The 17,514-nt window shown below is 38.4% G+C and overlaps 1 protein-coding gene across 1 annotated transcript in view; it reads left to right on the top strand.

Moving 5' to 3' along the window:
- The window catches only part of TBK1 (TANK binding kinase 1), a 30,043-nt gene that overhangs the window by 1,024 nt on the left and 11,505 nt on the right, over window positions 1–17,514 (top strand). Inside the window, exons 2-11 of the mRNA XM_063133939.1 lie at window positions 5,736–5,854; window positions 6,914–7,054; window positions 8,292–8,421; window positions 9,845–10,026; window positions 10,831–10,991; window positions 12,730–12,840; window positions 14,278–14,457; window positions 15,072–15,268; window positions 16,733–16,791; window positions 17,347–17,438. Of these exons, the coding sequence (XP_062990009.1) occupies window positions 5,768–5,854; window positions 6,914–7,054; window positions 8,292–8,421; window positions 9,845–10,026; window positions 10,831–10,991; window positions 12,730–12,840; window positions 14,278–14,457; window positions 15,072–15,268; window positions 16,733–16,791; window positions 17,347–17,438 (1,340 nt within the window). The 5' untranslated portion in view covers window positions 5,736–5,767. The remainder of the gene's footprint in view (window positions 1–5,735; window positions 5,855–6,913; window positions 7,055–8,291; window positions 8,422–9,844; window positions 10,027–10,830; window positions 10,992–12,729; window positions 12,841–14,277; window positions 14,458–15,071; window positions 15,269–16,732; window positions 16,792–17,346; window positions 17,439–17,514) is intronic.

The following is a 17,514-nucleotide window of genomic DNA, read 5'->3' as shown; positions in this document are numbered from 1 at the left end:
TCAAAATATACGCTTGAGGAACTCTTCCCCCCCCCTTTCTTTTACAAATCTGCAAGCTTCATATATAAAATAAGGATGTGTTGTTCAGGCACACCTGCCTCCAGGGTTGTGTATAAAGTTTTAGGGCTGGAAAGTCTGTGACAGGCAGGTATCAGCCAAGGCTCTTTCTGTTGCTCCTCTTCAGCCCTCCCTGGGCTTGGGCAGGCTATGTTAATCACATTCATCCTCCATTTAAAAGAGAGCTTATCTGAGTCTTCAGAGTATCCAAGCTCACGTTGTGGAGGCATTCATAGAATAGTAGAGTTGGAAGGGGCCTATAAGGCCATCAAGCTATAATTTTTTTTAACAACAAACAAACAAACCTTTTGCCTCTATAGTTCCTGGTGATTTAAAAAGATGGAGGTAAGAGTACTACACAGTGCTGGTGTCAGCTCCATTTAAAACTCTGCTTCTCCACTTGTGGCTGACAACCATCCCCACATGCCTGAGAGGCTCTACTCCCTTGATGGCAGAGGCAGTCATGTCTTATAAATGCTTTAAAAATATCCAAATAAAAGTTAGCTGGAATTAATTATACAGAGATTGTAACAAACAGTTGGCATGGGAGTTATTCTCTCTGGGTTATAAAATCTTTGGATATTGAAAATGTCTTGACAGCACTGAGCATGCTGAGGGTGCTGGGTAAAGCTGTATGAAGGCAGAATTTAAAGATGACAATGACACACAAATTAATACTACATATGAATGCTCTCTCCTTTGTGCTTTGAAGTAGCCAAGCACAGCATCTTCAAGGGAAGCCAGGCAGCTTCCCCATTTCACTGTTTTAAATAGACTTTAATTTCTTCTCTCTGCAAAACATAGTATATGTTCTCTTCTGTCTATTCACAATTACAGATGTCTCTTAAATTTCTCTCCTCCTCACCCTATTGCATGCCATCTCTTCTCTGGCTTTATCACTATGCCTGCACCCTCATCTCTGTTTCTGTAACTCAAAGGCCTAATCTTCACCAAGCAGGATGTAGCACTATGAAAGCAGTAAGTAAAAGGCAGGAGCCACATCAAAGCAGGATATAAGCGGTGTGAAAGCAGTATATGGTATGTGTCATGGGCCCCAACAGTTGTCAGTGAGCTTCAATACTGCTATAAAGCAATAGTGTGGCTTCTGCCTTTTATATACCGCTTTCATAGTGCAATATCCTGCTTGGTGTAGAATAGGCCCAAGTCTCTCCTCAGCACTCTCGGTCATCTGCTGTTCCTCTCTTTCTATAGCCTTTCCCCAATTATCTGCCACTATATCTGAACTGTCTCATCTCTTCCCACTTCACCTCTTTCTCTGCTTTATCTTCTTTCCTCCCCCCTCCATTATATTTTTATTGAAACACTTTTAATTTTACAAATAAAAAGAGTTGTGTCCTCTTTCCTCACCCCACAACTCTGTGCAGGCCACCTGTATTCTCAAATTTTCTTTAGTTTCTATTTTTGCTCTCCCTCACCTCAACAGAATTTAGCAGTAACAGCACTCAAGATATTCAGCCCCAGGTGGGCTATATGGTATCACTGACAGAATAGCTGGGAGGAGCAAGCAAAAACTGCTACTTGTGCCTCTTAACCCAGGGAGAGGAAGAAATGCAAGAATTCTTTCATTCTTTTTCCTGTTTTTCATAGCCTTGGACAAGCCTTAAATATTTTTGGGAAAGGACTGAAAATAAGGGCAATTCAAATAGATAGAGATGAGATCATGACTGGAATGCAGCACTTCCATTATAAGGTCTCCTCTGGATATCATTTGTTTTTCCATTATTATTATTATTATTATTATTAGGTTTTGAATAACTGACATGCATTTCAAAATCATTATTTCCCCAAGACATAGTGAAGTAAATTTGCAGACTGTGATTTTCTAGAGTCAGCCTGTCCTAGTAACCAGAATATTCTGTGAACAAGCCCTATAGATATGGGATTCGGCCTTCATTGTTTAAAGGCCTACTGACTAGGGAATGAATAATTAAAGTTTTCTGGAGTTAGATGAGGCCAGTCCTAACAGGATCCACAATCCTTTTTGGTGCACAATGTTAATTTGCAAAACAACAACAATGAAAGCAAAATTACTAGCTGAATTGTTTGTTCCCTTGGAATAGATCCAACAAAATGGCATAAAATTCAACACACATGAGTAAACAAATTAGCAGACTTTGATCATTGAATGCAGATTAAATTAGTTGCATTGAAATCCCTTTGTGGAAAGCTAGTCGTGATCAACTTAAGTAATATTGTTTTCAGCAGGCACTAAGCATGATGGAGCTATCAATGGCTACCAGTGATAATGATCTCATTCGCATGACATGACACGACAGCCACTATGGTCTAATTTACCTGTGGGGTGTGTGTCTTGTTGGGCACCTGGTTTGCTGTGGCTTGTTGTGTTAGAAGCCAGGTGGCAGAGGCTGTTTGAGACAACCATCAAATAACCCTGAAACAAGCCATGAATTATTTGAGGGTTGTCTAGCCCTCAAATGACTCTTGCCACCTGGGTTCTCACAACACAGCAAGGCGGGTGCCAAGAACATGACAACCCCCCAGGGTAAATTAACCCACAATGGGATGTCATGTTTTGTGAATGAAATCAGTGACTATATCTTACCCCCAACATCAGGGGCTGGATGGTGCTGTTGTACTCATGTCCTGCTGTTGTGGAAAAATAACTGATTTCCCACTACTCCCAGGTAGGAGAGAAAAGTCCCATTTACCTATTTGGGTAAGGTCGCTTACTCAGGGGTAAGGATGAGCCCTAGCTGCTGGTTAAATCACCAGGCGCTTGACACACACACACCTCTTATTTCCTTTCCCCACAGCTCAGTGGGAAACCAGGGAGAGAAATAAGAGGTGGGAAGCTTGCCCATTGAAAGGAATGTCAGACGCCAAGGGAGGGTAAAGCAGGAAAGTTTCTGCCACGTAGGCAAAGTGGGACAGGAATGTCCCAGGGGACTTTGGGGGGGGGGCGGATAAGGGAGGGAGTGGTGGACAGGGATTAGTTAAAGACAATGGAATACGTGACAGGAAGGTCCCAGATTCATTACTAACGGAATCATGTGATAATGGAGTTTGCAAAGTCAATAGGGTCTCTCACCCATCTGGGCATGTCAAGAAAACAGGGAGGAGGATCAGCTGTGACGATCTGAGCAAGCAACCAATTATTTGCATACAATGTTTCCCCCCTGTATAAAATGAAAAGTAAACTTCTGTTCCGGGCCCTTTCCCTTACATTGACAAGGGAGAGGGACCTTTGTACAAAGAGATTTTTGGTACCTGAGGTGGAAATAAACTTTCCTTTTGAAAACCAACATCCGGATGTTTTTTTTATTTGGCTCAATTGGTTCGTATTCCACAATATTTATAACACTGCTTGTGGGCTTCTCATGGATAACTGGTTGACCACTCTGTGAACAGAATGCTGGACTAGATAGGCCCCTTGGTCTCTTCTGATAGTCTTATGTGATGAAATTCATCAGGTTCCAATCCTGGACTATTTTTCATGCCTAACTTGTAATGTGCAGAAGGACACAGTGCCTCCAGTGTAACAAGGGGTGCTCCTGAGGGAAGTACTGTATACATGGAGTTACTTAAAGAAGAAGGAGCAAGAAACTGGGTTTCTCATTACTGTGAATAATAGCTATGCAAAAGGTGAAGTCTGAGCTTCAAGTAACAAGCGTGTTTGTTTGGAAATAACATCCACTGAAACCAATGTATTTTGCTTCCAAATATATTTTTATTATTGGGCTGTAAGCAGAACTCTGGCTGACCTCAGTGTAGCAGGCAAGGGGGGTTAGTGCATGAGTCAGGCAGGCTAGAGGCCTTCCTATTGAAGGATCTGTAACTTCCTTTCCCCAGCTTGTATCCTTCAGATGTGTTGGACTGTAACTCCCATCATTCTCACCCAGCATGACCAATGGGAGTTGCAGTCTAACACTTCTGGAGAGCACCAGGTTGGGGGAGGCTGATCGTTAAGCATTTCAGCCTCATTCTTGGTGACTTCCAAATAATAATAGATGCACTGCTCTTGGCATATATGGACTGAAACGAGCAGGAAGCAGGGTAAGAGGGTTAATGGGAAAAGTGCAAGTGCTGGCATAGAAGACTAGTTGTAAATATATCTGAGCAAACGAGAAGCAGGAGGAGAGTATCAAAAAGGAGTTGATGTGAATGTAGCCTTGCTTTGAATTTTACTCTACGATTTGATATTGTGCAGCAGATGGGCAACTTTGTTCTGGATTGTGGGCCTCACAGGAAACGCAAGTCCAACAATTGCTCGTGAATTTGCATAGTCTTTTTGCAAATTGTATCCTTAAATATGGAGAAACTTAACTCATCTTTTGAAAATGAATGTAGAAAATAATAAAAATGTTGCTGTGTCTATCAAAAACCAATGCATTTGGCCTTGTGTGACTTGTCTCTGCCTTTTTCTTTCTTTGCAATTTGATCATATACATTTGTACTTGGAAATAAGGCTCACGCAGGGCTCAGTGTGGTTACAGTCAAGTATGCATAGGATTCCACCTGGAGTAATTTCCACCGCCTAATTTTAAAACTAATTTTTGAGACCATAGTAAGAATTAACTACTTGGGTGTTTTGTTTTGTTTTGTTTTAAAAAGGAAAAACAAAACTGGGATTTGTAACCAAATTTAATTCCCTGGATAGTCATGCCTTGTTTGAGTAGGCCTTCAGGTGAAATGTTGCCCGTCACTGACCTGTGAGCCACTCTAAAGAAAATTTTGTGCTAGGAAAGGGTTCTATAAATGCTCTAAGATCAATAACCCAATCTCCACTGTATCCATATAGATTAGCACATCAGAAGTGTTGAGAAATTATTGTCTGAGCTGCCAGATTATTGATTCTGTCTACTTTGTATCTGTGTAGTTCACAGTATTTACAACATGATTTTTCATCTTTATAGGGTTTTTTTTGCTCTTAATATTGTACAGGGCTTTTTCCTGTAGGACTATTTAAACTCGTACAGCTTTCTTCTGTGATTAAATGAGGAGCAGTCAGCACTTCTGTGTAGAATGAATGCCCAGAGGGATGGTTTGGGTCATGCCTACTGTCCCCACCCATGATTCTACATGTTCCTCATGCATTTTGGAGTCATAGCTGAAACAAATATAGACTCCCTTCTGAAATTCTGATGAATGGGTAGAAGTTGGGGGCCACATCAGTGGATGGAATTCTGCTTCCATGTGTTAATTTTATGAGGATTTATTTATTTGAAGTATTTTTATCCCTCTCCTCAGCCAAAAAGTCTCCCGGACAAGCTTAAATACAATCAATAAAACAAGATAGTCTTACGATTCTGAAAATATATGAGAGTCAAGGAAAAAGGGATATGAAGGGAAGAGGAAAAGTAGGGCTTAATCATGCATGTGGAGGAGAAATGATTTGCACATAGTTTTAGGGGTCTTGCTGCTTAGTTAGATGTTTTCTTACATCTTTACAATCTGATATGTCTAAAACAAGCTGTTCATCTCTTCAGTTTTTTAAAAAAGTAACATCTCCAACTATAGGTTTAAGCTACAGTTATTCATTCTCTGTGATTTCTAATAAATGAATGAAAAAAAGTTTCAGAAATCTAGTTGAGCTTACTGGGTTATTTCGTTTGGGTTCCAAAAAAGAAGAGAAAAGTTTGTATTCTGTTGTATGCATTTTGGCAACTTAATCCAAGAAAATCTAATTCCTTTTTCAGTTTAAACAGGGATTGCCTAATTGTAAGCAGTCATGCAAAGCACATCAAATTATCTCTGGCTTCTATCAGACATCCTCGGACAAGGAGCTACTGCAAATGTTTTCCGTGGAAGACACAAGGTTTGTATAGCAACAGAAATCTTAGGCGGCAGCTGAAAATGCTTTTACATGATCTCAAAATTGGTGTTCTCTGGTCTACTTGTAAAATGATCTAGAATGTGGGGTTTTAACACTTGCATTTAAAAAAAAATAAATATACAATTTATGATGCAAACTGTTGGATATAGAGCAGGTGTGACTTAGTCCTAATTACAGCTTTTGCCAATTTCACATGCTTGACTTATGAAAGATAAAGCTAAGATTAATCTTATCAAAAATAACTGAAATTTTGATATTTCTCCCACAACCCATGTTTACCATCAATTACCTTGGTTATTCACATTGAAAACTTTAGAAAACTTAATTTCTCCCCACCCCCTGACAACTATATATGGAGTAATGATAAAAAGATCATACACATATATTTTTAAAAGGTCTGTGATTCTTCATTAACAGCAATTTAAAAACAAAGTTCCGCGTTATTATTTTGGCAGTGCAATCCTATACATCGGAATGGGGAACCTCTGGCCTGTGGTCCTAATCAAGCCCACGGAAGTTCCCCATCTGGCCTGTGGATGCTTGTGCACCTTCTCTGGGCCCCATCCACTTCTCTCCCCAAGTGCCACACCCTGGCATGGAAGCTGCCTGGGGAGGAGGCAGGGAGAGGACTCCCCATGTTATTCCTGATCACAGATTGAAAAGCGCCAGCCAAGTGTACTTCGTGAGGAAGGTGAAGGATGAACTGGAAGTGTTCTAGCCAGCACTTTGGCCATGGACCTGATAATGTCAGGGAGCATGGCTCAGCCACATGATGTCATTTGGCTTATTGTGGGTCCTGTGGGGGAGGGAAATCTAGTCCCCAGAGAGAATATGGTTCCCCCGTCTCTGTTATGCCTGTTTATTCAGAAGTCCCACTATATTCAGTGTGGCTTACTTTCAGGTGTATAGTATTGCACCTTTATTTGTTTCTGTAATTTTGTAATATAGAATTTATAACATACAGGAACAAGTATTATTATTCCAAAATTGGCTGTGTGAAATCTTTTGTTTTTTAAAGTGCTCTCAATACTTGTTTTACAGAAAACTGGAGACCTCTATGCTGTCAAAGTGTTTAATAACTTCAGTTTCCTTCGCCCTGTGGATGTTCAGATGAGAGAATTTGAAGTGTTAAAGAAGCTGAATCACAAGAACATTGTCAAATTATTTGCCATAGAAGAAGAGGTAAATATTATCTCTTGTTCCTTTAGCTTAATGAGTATTATTTTATGAGGTTTTGTAATTTGTGTACCAAGGATCCGTATGCTTTTTCCTTAATTATATTGTGAGTTTGGATATAGCCATGGTTTAGTGTTATGAGAACAAGCCTAGTTTCCCCTCCCTCTCAGGCTCACACACTCTCCTTTCCTCTTCTGACACTGCTGTGAGGAGAAAATCAGATGTTTCCATTTACATTTTTGATTAACCGCAGTTTAGGGTGCAATCCAGTGCAGGTGTAAGCTGGAAAAGTCCTTTAACTTTCAACATGGGGAGTTGTAGGACTTTTTAATGTTTAAGCATGCATAGGATTGCACCCCTAGTGTATTTGTTCAAATCCTAAACTGTGGTCAATCTTAGCTGTGGTTAATGAAAACAAGGCAACTCCATTTCCACTAATCAGAGTTAAGATTAACCACAGTTTGTTTTGGTTTAGACAACAGTGCAAGCTATAGCTAATCTAAAACAGAATTGCAAGTTTCTGAACTCCTCCCTGTGCTCACAACCAAGAGGGGGGTGGCTAGCCTTATTCTTATAATGCTGAAATATGGTTTAGCATTACACCTGAGCCATCCGGTGTGTTGCTTCTTCTGATACATTCAGTGCAAATGTATAAATGTGACATAGAATGGTTGGATTGCTTTATGAAGTATACAATTATGAAATGTCGATTACTTGTTTTTTAGTCATAACCGCTCCTTTTTTTTAAGAAAGTGCTCTTTATGACTATCAGAGGAAAAATTGCTATCAGTTCAAATAATGAAACAGACACAAATGAATGTTCCCTTGATATTTTTGTTCTCAAATCAATTCACCAATTCTAAGCATTTCTTTGAAAGTAACTGTCATCAATTTCAGCAAAATGTTCGAGTAATATACATGATGTTACTTGCTCCCTAAGGAAATTGAGAGATAAACCCCCCAACTATATTCTGCTTTGTAGCAGTTTTCCCTTTCCTATCTGTTTGATTTGAAAGATGATAATCTCAAAGTAGCCAGGGATCTTCTCTTGTATTTTCGTAGCTCAAGATAATTTTATTTGATCTTTGAAATCCACTGGAGAAGGATTTAAATGAGGATCCTTTGAATCTTTCTGCTTGAGTGTCTATAAATCTTTTTGACAGTGAAGAATTCAATTTCTCTGTATTTCTGGTATTGTGACTTGTTTCATGTTGCTTGCAAATCTTTTATTTTTCTTTTCTAGACAGCTTCTAGACACAAAGTCCTTGTTATGGAATTTTGTCCATGTGGCAGTTTATATACTGTTTTAGAAGAGCCATCTAATGCCTACGGATTGCCAGAAGCAGAATTTTTAATTGTGTTGAGAGATGTTGGTATGTGGAAGTTATTTCCTTAAGTATTTTAATGTCTAGTGCAGTAATTCTCAACCTTGGGTCCCTGGATGATGTAAGATTTCAACTCTCATCATCCCCAGCCAGCATGCCTGATGGTCATAGGTAATGGGAGTTGATGGTCAATAACATCTGCAAACCCAAGGTTGGGAACTACTGGCTAGTGTTCAGCTTAGTTTGTTATGTACTGTATTCAAACTTTTAACCTAATTAGAATTTGTTTGTATCCTATAGAATCATGACTTCATGTGGCTTCATTTAACTCTGGCAGCAATATATTTACCTATACCAAGCCATACAGCAGTAATTTATTCATAACAGCAAAGTATGTCACTTCCCGGTGTTTGTCCCATGGGACAAGTAAGCAACAAATATACATTTCCTCAGTGATTAATATCCATAAAAAATATATTGGTTTGCATTTTATTATTTGCTTAGCTTAGCCTAGGTGAGCTGAGTTTTCTTCCACTCTTGAAACCAGGATCCTATATTTTTGTCTATAGCTGAAATTTGCTGTAGAAGTCCAGTAATAATAGTGTATGGTTGCAAAGGTAGTGGAACCCACCATGAGTGCAATAGGAAGCTAACGAATCATGCAGCAATCAGAAATGAGCAAAATGTTCATTCGCGAGTCAGGTCAGCAGAGCTTGTAGATAGGAGCTCTGCTGATCTGCCCCAATCCAGAAACAAATGTTTCCAGGAGTATTGTCTCAAGCACTAGTTCAGTGGGTATTGCAAGCGCAACAGACCCAGTGACAGCACAGCAGAGGTAGTGCGTACTGCCCTTACATGAAAGTAAGCACAATTGAACTACTGAGTAGGTATGGAAAGGATTGCACTGTAACTTTTGTTGCTCCCTTACCACCTGTGCTTTCTGAGTTCCTGTTCATGTGGCCAATAATCCTGGAGCTCTATCAGCAGTGTCACACCTTAATAAATTAGATCTTTCAAAATAAATTAATGTTCTTTTTAAAAAAAATTTAATGAAGTTTCTTTGGCATACACTGGATTGCTATCCTGTACCATAGTTTTCCCCAAACTGGTCTTCTCATACGCTTTGGACTGCAAATTTGGAAGTTGTAGTCCAAATCATCTACAGGGCATCAGGTTGGAGAAGGCTACTTTACCACATAATCAGAGCAATACATAAAGTAATTGTGATTATCTATACCCATCCCTTGGCAAGAAGCTCAGACGTGAAGTTCAGAGCATTGCAAACTCCTGTTCTAACTTTGGCTATAATCAATTGTTTATTCCTTCTTGGCAATCACTGATAGAATAAAATAAAGCAATTGAAAATGGCTCTGTTTTTCTGTAATTGTAACAGTGTATTCTGTCTTTTTACAAATGTATGTAAAGTTTAAATAAACATGTATTTTTGTTCATTTTATCTTTTATGTCCAAGTTGCTGGGATGAACCATCTTCGAGAGAATGGAATAGTCCATCGCGACATCAAACCAGGCAATATAATGCGTGTTATAGGTGAAGATGGCCAATCAGTTTATAAATTGACAGATTTTGGGGCTGCTAGAGAACTGGATGATGATGAACAGTTTGTCTCCCTTTATGGTACAGAAGAATACTTGGTAAACCAATTAAACTTATTTCTTCTTTCCCTTATTTGTGGAACTTTTTGGTATTTCGATATTTGGAGGAATTATCTTGGCATCAGCTTGCATGGGTATTCAAACCCTGGCTGTCATTTTTTTTTTTTTGCCTAGTAATATCTAGTGATGAGATATTGCACGTGTTAAGATGGGCCAGTACAATGACGGTGAATCTATTCTTTTATTTACACTATTTCACAATAATTATATGAGCCTCCCAATAACAGTGTTCTCTGGGCTGTTCACATCTGAAAAATATTAAAATACAGTAATAGAATAGAGTAACCAACATCAATAAATTACAGCATCAAGTGTCTTGTTGGCCGCAGAAAAAATAGAACCAAAATATACAGTATCAATGAAAAAGAAATCTCGAAATAAAAACTGTAAATTAAAAATCAGAATTTTAAGATCATGATTTTTAAAGGCCTGGGAGAATGAAAGTGTCTTTTTTCTCCTTCGATCCATGGTAACTGTCTCTAGTAGCAAGTGCATTGCTTGACAGCACAAACCACCTTAGCAATGGTTAGTCGTATGCAAAGCCAACAGTTCCTGCTTGTGGCAAAGAAATTCATGATATTGTTTAGTTGGCTTATTTAAAGTGTCTTCTACTGCTAAAGCATTCTTGTGGAAGAAAATGTTAATTATTCAAGCCTGTGTAACTTCATCAATTTATTCTAAGGTAGCTTCATTATTTATTGAAAGTAATGTATCGAAAGTTAGGGCATATGGCACTTTGCACCATAAAGCATTCTTACTGCTTTCCTTTTTCCCACCCTCTAGCATCCTGATATGTATGAACGAGCGGTACTGAGGAAAGAGCATCAAAAGAAATATGGTGCAACAGTTGATTTGTGGAGCATTGGGGTGACATTTTACCATGCTGCAACTGGAAGTTTACCCTTTCGACCTTTTGAAGGGCCTCGCAGAAACAAGGAAGTAATGTAGGTAATTTTAGATGGAAATACTCCATCCACAAATTGTTCTAGCAAATAAAAATACTAACTCAAGTGTTTAGGAAACTATACAAAGAATCTAACTGGGGGCTGGGGTGGGGCGTTGTGTGTGATTCAAGTAAGCTCTTGAATACCCAATATGTTACATGTACTGCCATTTTCTCATTCTTTACCTGCTATAATAAATTTTGTTACAATATTAAACACTGGAAAACATTGTTTTTACCAACATGAAGAATTAATGTTTTCTAGTTGTGTTCAGGGAAGATTTGATTTGGTGTATTTGATAAAGCAATGAAAACTGTGTTTGGTGACTGAAATATTAAAATGTTAACAATGTGTTGGTTCACACAATCAAACAGCCTACCATGGTTTATAGCAGAGGTGGGCAGCCATTTTGAATATTCTAGCTGCAGCTTGTTATGTCATCCTCACATAATCCTAAAATAGGCCATGGGTTCTGCATTAGTCACAGTCCTCAAGTCCAGGCAACATGACAAGCTGTGGCTTCAATATCCAGAGTGTTGTCTGCAGGCACTGCAAATCATTGTAGGTTCATTAAGCCATGACAAGCTGAAGTGATTGTGCAAACACATGGAAATACATGGTTTCCAAAGAGAATATAACTTCTTTGCAATGACAAGGCAGTTTTAATGGGTTGGATCCAGAAATATGCGAGTGGAAGGAATTCTGGTGGTGCTCTTTGTGCAGATTGTTGCAGAACAGGTAGCAGAATACTTTGCACAGCCTGGACTAGTTGAGTTGTTGAGCAATGGGATTGAGCAATGCTAACCTAAGCACACTTAGTCCAGACGGCAGAATACATTTTCAGCAGCAATGGTTGATTGGATACTAGCGGGAGGACTGAGGGGAGGGAACAAAGGGCAGATGATGAGTGAGTCAACTCAGCATGGAGTCAACTCAGTGCTGATCCTAATCCACCCCACAGTTGATTATTATCATGTTGTGTGGGGAGTTACCCCCCAGTTAAACAACTGTCAAGTTGATTATTACCCCACTGTTGACTATCATGTTGTCCAAACACAGCCTGCTAGTGATGTATCATACTTCAAACTAAAGCAGTGTTGCCGCTAATACATGGTATAAAATTATAACTGGAAAGCCTTCTGGTGCAATATTCTATATAAGACTTGCTTTAATATATGTATGTATTTCACATTTTGGTGAAAACTGCTGAAAATGATTTTTTTCAAGAAATAAGCTTTCTTTATTCACAACTTTTAATGATCTCATGCTGTTTATTTTACGCAGACACTATAATTTATTTATTTAAAATTACTTTTAGGCCACCTTTAAGGGTGGAACCCTATAATTCTGGTCCTAGTAACCATAGTATCCTCTAAATTAACTATTGATAATTGATTCTAAGGTAGTTTAATATCACATTGTTTCAAAGGTGTATTCTAATGCAAATTTAAATATTGGTTTGGTTCTTTATACAACGGAAAATATTTTATATTAATGAGAAAGATAGTACGGTATTTCAACACTAGTAAGCCTACTAGAGAGTTGCTTAGTAACAAAATGTGGCTCTTTCCCTGAGCAGTATTCTAGTCTAAGGCCTCAGGCAATTCATATTAACATTATAGGACATTTATTTTAAATAAATAGTATATATAAAATGGCATTAAAGGTGGCTGTTAGAGGTTTTACAGAGTCTTGTATTTTTCAGATGACTGTGTACTTACCTGTTTTTATCTCAAAGGTATAAAATTATAACGGGAAAGCCTTCTGGTGCAATATCTGGAGTACAAAAAGCAGAAAATGGCCCCATTGAATGGAGTCGTGATATGCCTGTTTCTTGCAGTCTTTCTAAGTAAGCTTTGTCAAATTGTTGACTTTATTGAAATAACTTAATTCCGTTTACTTTCCTTAGTTGGAGGTTAACAGGGATCAATCATTTTTAGCTTCATTTCTATTTAGTATTGGTGATCTGCTTGGGCTTATATAATGTTTCTTTCACCCATTCATAATTTAAATATTTATCCCAAAATATGCACGTTTGTTTCTTAAAAGAGTGATATTTGTATAATATTGCTCAGACTAATCTGTGAAACATTGGTGGAAAAGAGGAATATACTGGCTTCTAATATTACCCAATCCCTCTTGATTCTTGCTGCTAGAATGTATTTCAGCTTGGGAACCCAGAGTTTTTTTATGTGGGATTTTTTTACACATCAGCCATGTTCACACATAACAATAAGCTAGAATTCTAGAGAATCCTGATTTAATGTTCATGAGCAGCATGCTTTTGTGCACTGCCTTATTGCTCCTACTTGACTTCTTCCACCAGAATGAGCAGTTAAAGTAACCAGAAACTAAAAAAGAGACAAAAACTTAGTGTTGTATCTCAAACTGTTTGGTTACTGCCGAAGAAGCCCAAAATCAGAAACAATCTACAAACACTGGCTTCAGCTTGTGGCTTGCAAGTGGAACAATAAATCAGGAGTCATGGTTCAGAAATAATGATAGACTTTTGCTTTCTTATTAGTTTCTGGTTACTTTTTCTGCTTTTGCTGGCAGGAAGAGGTATGTGGGAGGGATTGGGCAACATACGCTAGCACGCTGCTTGTGATTAATAAACCAGGATTCTCCAGAATTCAGGCTTATATTTACATGCAAACATGGCAATTATGCTTCAATTGACGATAATATATCATGAACAGGGTATAGCAGATTCCAAAGCCTATTTAGCCTGGTTCTATATATGGTTCACACAAACCATTGTTTGTTGCCCTGATCCTGGATAAGTTCTCAAACTGTGATTCAGCTTGTAGAGCTTAGATCTTCAAGAGTGTCTATAGGGAGACAAGCAGAGAGGTTTGAGAATTGGGAAACTGCCTAACTCTGGATTACAGCATAGTACAATACTTAACCAACAGAAACTGTAGGTTCTAAACTACTGTGGGATGTTCCAGAATTCATGTAAACTGCTGTGGAGAGTACTTTGTTGCATTACTTGGGCAAGAGCATTTCTTGCAGTAATCCTGTTGCAAAAAGTAGCAATGTTTGTGTTTGGCATTCATCTCTGTGTCACTGCTAACAATTATCCTGCCACTAGGAGGTATGTGTAACCATTGATGAGTTAGATCCTTCACTTCTTGTTTTCTAACTGAAAGGCAACTCAAATATCTTTATGCTGTTGACTGTGTTCTTACACATAAAAATTAGTATATTCAGATTTTGCGGAGGGAAAAGAAACAGTCAGATTTACTCAAATTTAATGTATATTTATTTTCCATGTAACTTTTAGGGGCCTGCAGGTACTACTCACACCTGTCCTTGCAAATATTCTTGAAGCAGATCAAGAGAAATGCTGGGGATTTGATCAGTTTTTTGCAGAGACAAGTGATATTCTCCACCGAATAATTATTCATGTCTTTTCTTTGCAACAAATGACGGCACACAAAATTTATATTCACAACCATAATACGTAAGTGTTCCTGTAGTTTCACATCGTTATTATTACCTCATCATTAGAACTTTGATCTCTGATAGGATCAGGGTGCCTTTGAACAGAATATTTGTTTATGCATTTTTATCTCTCTCCTCAACCAAAAGGGCTTCCAAAGCCCCTTGGAAAAGGAAAGGAACCTCTTGTGCAAGCACTGAGTCATTACCGGCATCTTGGAGGGACGCCAGCTTTCGCTGACGTTTTCTTGGCAGGCCTTTATAGTGGGGTGGTTTGCAGTTGCCTTCCCCAGCCGTTATTACCTTTCCCCCAGTTAACTGGGTACTCATTTTACCGACCTCGGGAGGATGGAAGGCTGAGTCGACCCGAGCCGGCTGCCTGAAACCAGCTTCCACTGGGATCGAACTCAGGCCGTGGGGAGAGTTTCAGCTGCAGAAACTGCTGCTTTACCGCTCTGCACCACACAAGGCTAATCCAAAGCCCCTTAGATATAATCAATTAAACATGACAGCCCCTGCCTACAGACTTACAATTGAAAAGGCACGGCATACAAGGAAAGGAATGGAAAGAGAAGGGGTGGTGGAATTATTTTAACATTTCCTAGATGTGTAGTATGTGTGTGTTTGTTTTTACAGTGCTGCCGTATTTCATGAATTGGTCTACAAACAGACAAAAATACCGTCACACAATCAAGAACTGATATACGAAGGCCGGCGTTTAGTACTAGAGCCTAGCAGATTGGCGCAAGCTTTCCCCAGAACCACTGAAGACAGTCCTGTAATTGTAGTAAGCAGGGAGGCTGTAAACATCGTGGGATTGCTCTATGAAGAAAGTATGGTGGAGTCGCTTTTATTTCCCCCCTTAAATCTTACGTGTTATAAAAATATTTTTAAATGGCATTTAGTTTCTAACTTCTTTGAACTTTATAAAATAATGCGAACTACTTCAAGCTGCACAGTAAAAAAAAAATTTAAAAAAATTGTTATTAATCATTGGTAATTATCAACCTTTAAAATGTGTGGTGTTTTTTTCAGATTTTATCTCCCTTCTCATCTTCACCACCAAATTCGTGATTCAGTGAGCAAGAAATAGTTTGCTGTAGTCCTTGGTGGAGTAATGGTTTATGCAGGCCCTATTGAAACAAGTGGTGCTTTTGGTGGGGAGCAGGAGCCATACCCTTCACAACCTTTTAGATGTGGATATTTTGAAATATTAAATTCTTTTTGGAGTGCATACTTGACTCAAAGTTTTACTTAAAAGTAGTATTTTATTCATAACTAGAAATTGATTGGGTGGGAAGAAGAATTTTAGATAGAAAGTTATTTTATAAATAGCTATTGATTAGCTTGTATTCTTACTTCTATTTAGCAATTTTTTCAGTCCAAGTTTAACTCTGAAAGATGTTGGTGCAATTTACTATGCACTGTTGTGAAATGTCCACTTATTTCAGAAAGTTTTCTGCAACAGTATTGCCTGATAGAATGTACCTAACGTTTGCATTTAAGGTGGAACTTGGACGTGTGGTTTAAACTGCAATCCACTTACATGAGAGTAACCTCCGAGGGGCAGATTTCTGAGTAGACACGTATAGGATTGCACTGATAGGCTGTGATCCTAAACATGTTCACCTGAGAGTGAGTTCTGTTGAACCTTATTTCTGAGTAGACACACAAAGGTTTGTGTTGCAGCTTTTGTGCATTAGAAATCCCTTCAAAATTACATTTCTTGCTTCTTTGAGATGGTTTAGTTTTAAACAGAACAGCAATTTCAACAGCATTACCAGTTTTATTACTTATGAATATAAAATAAAAAACATTCTCACATTTTAAGGGCAGTAACATTTTCCTTGCTAGGTGCAGCTAAAAATGCTCTAGCAAAGAAATTGATAATGAAAAAAGGACATTCAGTGTTATAGCATAGGATTTCATCAGCTTCCTAACACCTGAAAAAATTACACATCAGTTTTACACATAGCTAGAAAAGCAGATTCTACTTACAATAAATTCCTTCTTACTGGACACTTCTATCCACCAGTTCACAAAAAGATCTCATGAAATTGCCTTTCAACCTATAAAACTCTTTTCATTTAATATACTTCTTTGAAAATGAAGCCCGTGATACCTTTTCTTGATACAATTCTGCAGACCTTATCCAGTATGCATTGACTTTTTGTCTTTATTTTTTGCTCTTTGAGAGGAACAGATTGGTTTATTTTATTATATTATAACTTTTAAAATGTCATTATATTCTGAATTTGGATAACTTTTTGTTTATTTTTTTAAAAAATCTGTTGCAGTTTTGCTTCCTAAGGTCCATCAGCGTTTTGATTTGGATTCTGATGCAAGTATGGCTAAAGTGAGTATTTAATCATAAGTTTGTAATAGGGCAATTGTCTAGAAATGAAATACATGTGTGGTATTTGTCCAGTTCACAATAAACCCAGCAGTGTGTTCATGCATGCTGTGATTAAACAAATCACAGACCTTCCGTCTGTGGTTTGGTTAGCGTTATGTGCAGACCAGGAACTCTGACTTATCTCTCTGACAAGCCATAGAGATAACCCGACAAACCATGGGTTAAGCTTCAATATGTCGTGATCATCAGCTAGGATTTGGGTTACTCACCTCCTGAGTAACTCAGCCATATAATGCTACATCTCCAGTGTGTGTCTGCTCCTTTTTGCCTCACAGATGGTTGGGAGCCCATGTTGTAAAACTCTGGTTTCAACTTCTCCTTTAATTTTGGTAATAGGTATGTTGGCCACTGTTCCCACCTACCTCAACAAATTACCTTTTCATACTGTTGCCTTAATCTAAAATGTTCATCTTATATTACTAAAACCTTCGTTGCTATCTGTTTGCTTGTAGGAAACTGTAATATATGGTACTGATGCTTTTACTTGTCTTTCAGGCAGTGACAGGGGTTGTATGTTATGCCTGTAGAGTTGCTCGTGCTTTACTGCTTTACCAAGAGCAGATGCGAAAGGGAATCAGATGGCTAATGTGAGTACTACTGTTGCTTGAATCTTGCTGCGTGTTATTTCTCAGGCATTAGTACTGACCCTGGATAATTAAAGTG

Source organism: Elgaria multicarinata, chromosome 9, assembly GCF_023053635.1.
Source record: "Elgaria multicarinata webbii isolate HBS135686 ecotype San Diego chromosome 9, rElgMul1.1.pri, whole genome shotgun sequence".
Classification (NCBI taxonomy): Eukaryota; Metazoa; Chordata; class Lepidosauria; order Squamata; family Anguidae; genus Elgaria; species Elgaria multicarinata.
The sequence above is the reverse complement of the archived record's forward strand: the minus strand, read 5'-3'. Positions and strand labels throughout refer to the sequence as shown.